The 8,425-nt window shown below is 40.3% G+C and overlaps 1 protein-coding gene across 1 annotated transcript; it reads right to left on the reverse strand.

Annotated features, from left to right (window-relative positions):
• Positions 1–62: 62 nt before the first annotated feature.
• Positions 63–5,585, reverse strand: LOC103479456 (relaxin-3 receptor 1-like). Its single transcript, XM_008433876.2, has 3 exons — positions 5,023–5,585; positions 4,463–4,906; positions 63–2,152 (listed from the first exon to the last, which is right to left on the reverse strand). Exons 1-3 carry the CDS (start codon positions 5,221–5,223, stop codon positions 1,538–1,540), a joined length of 1,260 nt encoding a protein of 419 aa, XP_008432098.1. The 5' UTR covers positions 5,224–5,585; the 3' UTR covers positions 63–1,537.
• Positions 5,586–8,425: the final 2,840 nt, after the last annotated feature.

Genomic DNA, 8,425 nt, shown 5'->3' on the forward strand with positions numbered 1-8,425 from the left:
GCTATAATAACATGGACACGTTGCATTTCTGTGTGCTGACAACAAAGTCAAGCCTCATGACATCTTGCGAAACAATTTATTCATAGAGTGCGATACACACACTATATAAGTCTGGATCAGTAAACACTGAACAAATGTCGCTTCTAAATCACCGAATTTGATTTTCTTTATAACGGAAAACTGTGGGTTTGATCATTTCATCTTTTGTTCTTACTGTAAATCAACAGCAGAGATGGYGCTTTATCTGTCACCTCACTCAGTTTTATAGCTAAATTGTATTCCAGAAAAATATGGCAACTTTGTGCTTGATCTGCCACGTGGCGGCCCCCGAGATCAGCCTGCATTTCTGCGATTAAGTTGTTTTTGTGTGAATGATCTACAAAAATATGTTACCGGCTGTACAGTYGATTATGTTGACATAACAAACACRGCTTTTCTTTGAAAGTCAAAATGTCTTTTCCGTTCATTACRGTGTTTAAAATATAACACAGGCTGTCCACAAGTGTAACTGGAACAACACTCGGGTCTCTACCTAAATAGTCTACAAGTYGTGTCAASWCAGGGAGCAAACATGCTAGTGTTAGCCTAATATTTCAGTAAAATATGAATTGAGCGGTGCAATTAATTGAAGAAAGGGAYCTACTGCAATATCAGATCATTAGCTAACCTAGCTAGTCGCTAGCTTTCTGTCGTCGCTATCCAACAGGAACCCTAGTTGGTAAAAAAAAAGAAGAAATCTGTAGCTTTCAGGAAGAAAGATACTGCAGCACATGCAATGTGAATGAACACACTCACTGCTCCTGATCAGGACATCCCTAGTGGCTGATACTATACTGCAATCATAAAAAAATTATAAGGTGGCTGTCTCCTATAACTACCTTAGATCTTCGTTCAGTTCTGTCCCTGATAGTAAATCAAAATCCTATATTTTTTTAGGCCAATTTTTGAGGTCTTTTTGTTTGAGAAGATAACTTTAAMACATCCTGTGTTTTCTTTTCTAAAAATCCACTTTGGACAGACGTTAATAATGGCGACAAATGCAATATTTAGATGTCCCTGTAAGCTTTTGACAGTTTGTGTGTCCACAACATGCAGCTCCAATGTTTTYACGAAAGCATAACTTGTTGTCAGTAATCACTGGCTTGCAAAAAGAAAAACGCTTGGTAATGACACTTCCGCTGGTGATGCCAATTAGCTCTAAATACGTTAGCTGGGCATTTCTTTTATAATTGAGACCAGATTGTTTCCCTCTCGCTAAGCCCAATTTTAGCTTGAATTATCTAACTTCAATATTAAACCAGTTATTGTTTCACAAGCTGCTATGAGACCTATTTGAAATGTCAGGCACCAACAGACGAGGACGAGATGAGAGTGGGGGAAATCAAAGAGCCTGGCTGTCTCCAAAGTTAACAAAATACACTGTCAACCCCTAAGGCCTATTGACAAATTAGGTTTTGTTTGTTGTTCAGATATTCTCTTCATAATAAAAAAAAAAATGTAATCACAGCTTTCCCAATCGTCTAAGAAACAGAATAAATCACATATTGATGTCTTTGTGCACCACAACCGTGCTGGGAGGTGCCTCCTCCACTCTCCTTCCTCTCAGAGCCAGAGAAAGAACGTTCCGKGCGTTACGAGAAACTCTCAGAAGGAGCTCCTTCAGTCCGGTCCTGTACTCTCTTCGGATCAGGCAGTAGAGCACTGGGTTGAGACAGCTGTTGGCATGGGCAAGACACACAGTCAGCGGAAAGGCATAAGCCTGGGCGTTGTAGAAGGCCTTGCTGAAGGGCACCAGRTCGAACTTGATGAGCACCCCCCACAGGGTGAGAGCCTGGTTCGGCAGCCAGCAGACGAAGAAGGACAGGACTACGATGGTGACGGAACGAGTGACTTTGGAGCGCTTGCGGTGGCGTCCTCTCTCGTGCTCCGACTTGTCCGTGCCGCTGCCGCTGCCGACCGAGCTGCCAACGATGCGCCGGCTCAGGATGAACCTCAGCAGGAGGAGGTAGCACACAGAGATGATGATCAGGGGAACTACAAATCCCAGAAGGACCTTCTGTGTTTGGTAGAGCCCGAGCAAAACCTGGGGATCCCAGTGACCTGAGTCAGAGTCTGAAAACCGAACTAAGCAGAGCTCGTCATCTGCAGACACCTGCGAACACCACAGAACRAGAAGAYGCTCGTCAAAACAGGAAGCAGTTCAGGGTTAAAGGTTGAGACTACAAATACATTGAGAAATCCACTGGCGACTAAAAATATGATCTTGGATCGACTGATGTTTCCAATCTGCCAGTGCACCTTACACAACCAGTACCATGTCATGACATGAAGCAACACTTTTCAGTGTTGAAGTTCTTCTTGTGAGAAGAAGTCTCACAGTTGGAGGTATTTAGAAATGACGTCAAAAGAAGAACAAGAGCTTTTGTCCTTCCAGGATTTGTCTAGAAGCTTCTAGATGGGAACATCTGAAGCAGGTTGGCTTTTCTTTTAGGCTGCAGCATCAGGTAGTTAAACTTCTGCTGATARCAGGAAATTAAATGTATGAGAACAAAGTTATCACTCGAAGAGTCCAGTTCTGTCTGCCAGGGAACATGGTGAATCGGGAAATATTGGATTTGTTCGTTCCAATGAGCTGTTGAATTTGTGCTGCTGGAAATGCCAGCCGTGTTAACCGTGCCATTTGCCAAGATACTAAAGACTGTTTAAAAGGTCGGCTCTGTGATCATTTAATCGTTGTTTTTGAAATTATACTGAAATCTTGTTTAGCTGCAGCTCTCTCTGTCGTACACACAGTGTGACATCTCCTCAGGACCCAGTATAAACAAGTAATGATTATCTATAATGGGGAAAGGCTGCTTGAGGCTCGTGTATAGTTGCAATAAGCGAGTGAATAACTTAAAAATCGAACACTTAGCTTAAGATCTGAACTTTTTTCTCTCAATGAGACAAAGACAAGGAACAGTTTAGCGCCCTGTCCATGAAAGTTTGTTGTACAACTTCAAGGCACAACAGATTAATAGGTACATATACTATAAAATAAAATATCCAGTTTGATTAAAAAAATATGATTAAAAAGGCTGTATTCAATTCTTTTGTGAAAACAATTGGTTCTCATGATATTCTACGTTTTCTTTATTAAACATGTGTTGTGTTAACTTTTACATTATTTTGTTATTGATGTGATCTATAATTTTGGTCAGGATTTGATAGAAAGCAGTTGTTTGAAATGTTAAAAAAAACACATTGAGGACAAACAAAAGTAGTTTAAGCTCTTAGTTGTGGTTTAATTGACTTATAAATTTTAATTGAATGAATTGCTTCTTCATTCAGTTAAAAATGAATAAGCAATTCATAATTGAATTGAGTTGAAAAGATTTTTTTAAATGTAATTAAATGTCATTAAATCTAAATAATGCATGGATTTTGAGGTTTTTAGGCCTTATCCACATTGAAATGAATTAATTTATGTGCTTTTCTTTCTTACGAGTTTCTTAAAAACACAGCAATTATTTTTAGGGAAAGGTGAGAAACATGTTTGGTGTGGTTGCCTCTGACATGCTCAGGGTCAAGGGTCAGGTTAGAGGTGAGGCTTTGGCTCTGTCATTGATTGATTTCCAGATGATGTTTTTTAATTGATTTTGTAAACTGAATTGGCAATATATGGTGCACTTCTACAAGTGTTTGGGATGTCCTGTGGTTCTTTTTTGTAGTTCCTTTTTCCTGTTACCTTCTCCACCAAAACCTGCAGACGCTACTGTAAATTTTCGATATACTGCTTGCAGGGCTGACCCAAGGTTTATGGGGCCTTATGGAGAATATTATTTAGGTTCCCCTCTTCTTGTTAGTTAAGAACATCAGCACCACTAACAGAGTTTCAAAGCAGATTTGGTRAAATCTGGGAGAGGAGGCGCCAAGTTTAACATGRCTGAGYTTAAAATGAACCRCTGATAATTAATTATTATTTGCTGAGAATGTGAACAAACGGAGCTGAAACACAAATATTAAACTCRTAGCATCCGACTGTAGGTATGGTAACATAACAATCAAACCATGAAGATTATTCTTTGGACTTTTACAAAATAAACTCGCCAACTCCTTATAAATGTCAAATTTAAATGTTAAAACTTAAAACATTTAATCTATGCTGAAACTGCTAAATTCAATTTAATAGTATTGTCATTGTTAAACAAATGTTAAAATTCTGATGGGGGGCGGGGTCCCATGAGGCCTGGATGCCCAAGAAGTTGCCTGTACCTTGGGCCGGCTCTGACTGTTTTGTGCCTTTGGGTTGCTGTTCAGAACTTTATTTTTTCTTACTGCAAATATTCGTATTGCTAAGACTATTTAATTCTTAGTGCATCCTGACAGCTTTTTAAATTATATTTCTTAAAGAAAAAAGAAAAAAAAAAAAAGAAAATCGGTCACAGAAATCGGCCACGCAAGTCAGTGCAATTGCGCTAACCTGAACGGTGGTGGAGTAGAAAGCGTGGGGCAGCGTGGCCACCAGAGAGACCACCCAAATGGCCGAGCTGACCCACTTGGCGCGGGCCATGGCGATCCTTGGGCTGCTCATCTTCAGGGACGTAACCAGGGAGTGGTACCGGGTCACGCTCATCGCMGTGAGGAAGAAAACGCTGGCGTACATGTTCATGGTGGTCACCGAGCTCACGATCTTGCACATGACGCGGCCGAAGGGCCAGCGGAAGTCCAGCACGGTGTCCACGGCCCAGAAGGGCAAGGTCAGGACGAACTGGAGGTCTGTGATGGTCAGGCTCATCACGAAGCAGTCGATGGCGGAGTGGTGGTGACCCCGGCGGCGGGAGTGGAGCAGGAAGAGCGCCAGGAGGTTCCCCACCAGCCCCAGGACGCACACCACCAGGTAGACCAGAGCAATGACGACTCGCACCTGTCACAAAACATAAAGTACATTGCATTTATAAAGTATAAACTTTATAAATGCAATCACTGAGAGGCTCTATCTGCTCCGCACACAAGTACTGCCTTTTGGAGTAAACTACCTACTGGCAGGTTGGCGTTGTCTCCGTGCAGATCCAGGGAGGACTCCTTGGAGAGGATGAGAAGCCAGCAGTTGAGGGAAAGGTTAAACATCGGCAGGTTGGAGCCTGCTCCTGTCGGGCTGACCAGCTCGGATATCTCCTCCTCCTGCCCCCCGCAGTCACTCAGCCCGGTGGGGGGTCCAGGGGAGCTGCTGTTGCTCTGCATGCTTGTGCAGAGAAATATCGGCTCACTTTTTTTTTTCTTTTTTTTTAAGAAAGGTCTCCAGCTTCTCCTCCTGTGTTAGAGTAACCTCCGCACTGAGAGCGCACAGGTGTGGAGACAAAAAATMCCCATCTTCCTCCTCCTGGTTTCCCAAAAAACTCTCCGTTCACATGTTATCGGTGCTCCAAATGGAAACTTAAGCTATCCATAATTTAAAAAATTAAAATAAATAAAAATAMAAATAAAGAAGGGGGATATTAAAATGCATCAGCCTATTCTGACACGACGCGTCAGCCTCTTCATCCTGAGAATGTGAAGAGCAAAGCCGCCGGACTGGATGCTTTTATAGTCGATGGGCTCTCACTCTGCCGCTGGACGGCGCACTGTGGGAGCGCACAGCTCAGTCAGCGCTGTTGGCTGTTATTATCATCACAGGACCAGGAAGGGCAGGGAGAAAAGCTTCATCATCCCGCTGTCATCAGTTTTTATTTTTACTTTAACTTTTTTTTTTTTAAAGTAAAAATATTCTTGTTTTTTTCATTTCTTCATTATCAAAAAAGGAGAAGTTATTTGTTTTTAGCATTATTTTTTTTATTATTTTACACCCAGTCTTCTGTCTGTCTCATTTAGATTTGATATGACAGTGAAAGTAGAGCAACCAGAACTACCCAGTGGATCCCAGCAGACTGAATTGAACCCCTTCCATATGTTGACTGAGTTTTTTTAAAGGTTTTCCTCTTAACAGTGTCTCTCTTCATTCCACTCGAGCTGTGGATCTCTTCAGCTTCTCCATAGTTATCTTGTGTATCTGTGACGTGTTCAAAGTGTTTTACAACCAAACGTTGCTTTGAACATCTCAGCAAATGTTGTCCCTGACATATTCCTACTCTACTCCTTGGTCTTCATCACGCTGTTTGTTCTCTAATATTCTCTATCAAAGCTCTGAGACCTTCAAAGAACAGCTGGCTTTGTACCCAGAGGTTTGACTCTAGATGACTGAAGGCAATTGTTTGCATTGGATTTTTATTTATTTTTTTAGTTATCTCAGCATGGAGGATTGTGAATACAAATGAAAGAGCAATGAAACAAGGAGAGACTTAAGACGCATCTAAATAATACATTCTGTCATTGYCTCGCAATCAACAGCTTCAATCAATGTCTCATACATACATTAGAGAGGCTTTCCAGCCATTTAGCTTCTATAGATAACAAGCTCTCCTCCTAGACTCATTGGACACGTTTATAGTAATATGTATAATAAGTATTTTGCTATCATTGAATGTTTACCAAGTCTGCTGGAGATGTACATTCGGCTGGTAACCTCTCCTCCCGTTCATTTACATTCTGCAGCAGCTCTTCAAGGTGCTTAAAGGTGTCGGCTTTCATTTTCGTCAGACTCTTACAGGCAATTAAGTAGTAGAGCTGGGGAAGAATCTCAAACGCCTCTTTCTCTCTCTCTCTCAACTCATTATGTCGCCGCTCAAAATGAGGAAAAATAAAAGCGAGATGATTTTTTTGTTTGTTTGTCTGTTTGTTTTTGTGAACGTTGGCGCTTCGAGTTGAACTACAGCTCTTCTGTCACACTGAAGCGGACTCGCAGGCTTTTATTCAAGCAGATTTCCGCCTTCCTTCTTTGTGTCAGACAGACACTGCAGTGGGTTTTCTTGCAAGGATCACAAAAGCCAGCTTGCTCTTCGGTGTTCTTGCTTGGTCGAGCACATTCTGACAAAAAAAAAAAAAACTTGTGATAAAGATGAAATGAAAAATGAAGGAGGACAAGAAAAAAAAACCTTTTAACACGATCAGTTGTCACTTTAATGCATATTCGTCATCACTTCAGAATAAGCTGAACAATGTGGACACACTTTCAAAAAGGTAAAGAGAAAACAGAATATTTTTCATTTCAATTCAGTTTTTTTTTTTCTTCTTCCATTGTTAAACACCAATTTCTACMTCCGGTGGTAAAAGAAAAATAGAACTTTTGACAGACTATTTTCTTTTAGAAATACTTCTGGAGACTCTCTCCAAATTACTTCCTGAGGTTGTTCAGCTTCGACTTTAAACGTCCTCTGAAGATCGGTTTTCTGAAAGTTTGCTAAATGCAGAGCGGCCACAAGATTACAGGGGGTCTTATAAGGGATTTGATTCTGGTGTCCTTTGTAGCATCCACCCACCAGACACCACAGCAAAGATAATATATTACTTAAATAATCCAAGATTTCTGGTTTGTTTTTTGAACCAGCTCTAGAATTTAATATTTAATATGTCACCTTATCAAAAAAAACTAAAACAAGATTATTCACTGAGTAAACACATGGAGATAAAGGGACATCCAAATCATTTTTAATACTATTAAAAACTGAAATTATTTGAACTTTTAAAACTTAACAATAATTGAAAAATCATAATTGAATTTCTACCCATAGAAATAAACAGCATAATGGAAAGGCATTGTGATGACGAAAAGTAGGAGCATCTTGACGAGACAAAGACTAATTTCAAGTTAAATTAGGTTGAATTTCTTTCAAGTTATGTTTGAACTGAAGGTAACATAGTTACTTGATTGTTCTATAAAATGGTACCATATGCCTGGAAAGRATATAATACCACCCCTTTAAAGGYCAGCACCCCTTTAAACTGAATGGAAAGCAGGGAATGAAAAATCACATAGCWCACTGTGTCCATTTCTTTGATGTCAAAATACTTTATTAAATTACAGGTTTAACTTATTAKTATAATATAACTATGTTCAACTATTTTGTGTTGTGAAGTTAATTTATTCAAAAGCTCATAAACCCTCAAGATGGTCAAACCTTGTGACATTTATACCTGGAATGATCTTTTCTTTTTTCTTTCTCTCTCTCTSCTGGCAGCAGCAGCACCTCAGCTCAAAACTGATACAATCAGATTCTGTTTGAATTTCTACCCACAGATTCTGAACTTTCTATTAATACACAGCAACACATTGTTTAAAGTTGTGTGATCAATAATTCATTTCAGACTCCAGGCTGTGCAGCGAGCGCACTTGCAGTTTTGGTTCAGATTTGCTGAAATCCCTCTTTTCTTAAATTGTTAAATGCACCCGAGCAGCTCTCGCCTTGAGCCACTGCACTCGTTCTGGACTGTTACAGAAACGCTTTAGACATACTGAGATCCTGGATGCCCAGAGCACAGCAAAGCCTGATTATGGACAAAAAAAAAAGAA

This window comes from Poecilia reticulata, linkage group LG17 (assembly GCF_000633615.1).
Source record: "Poecilia reticulata strain Guanapo linkage group LG17, Guppy_female_1.0+MT, whole genome shotgun sequence".
Taxonomy (NCBI): Eukaryota; Metazoa; Chordata; class Actinopteri; order Cyprinodontiformes; family Poeciliidae; genus Poecilia; species Poecilia reticulata.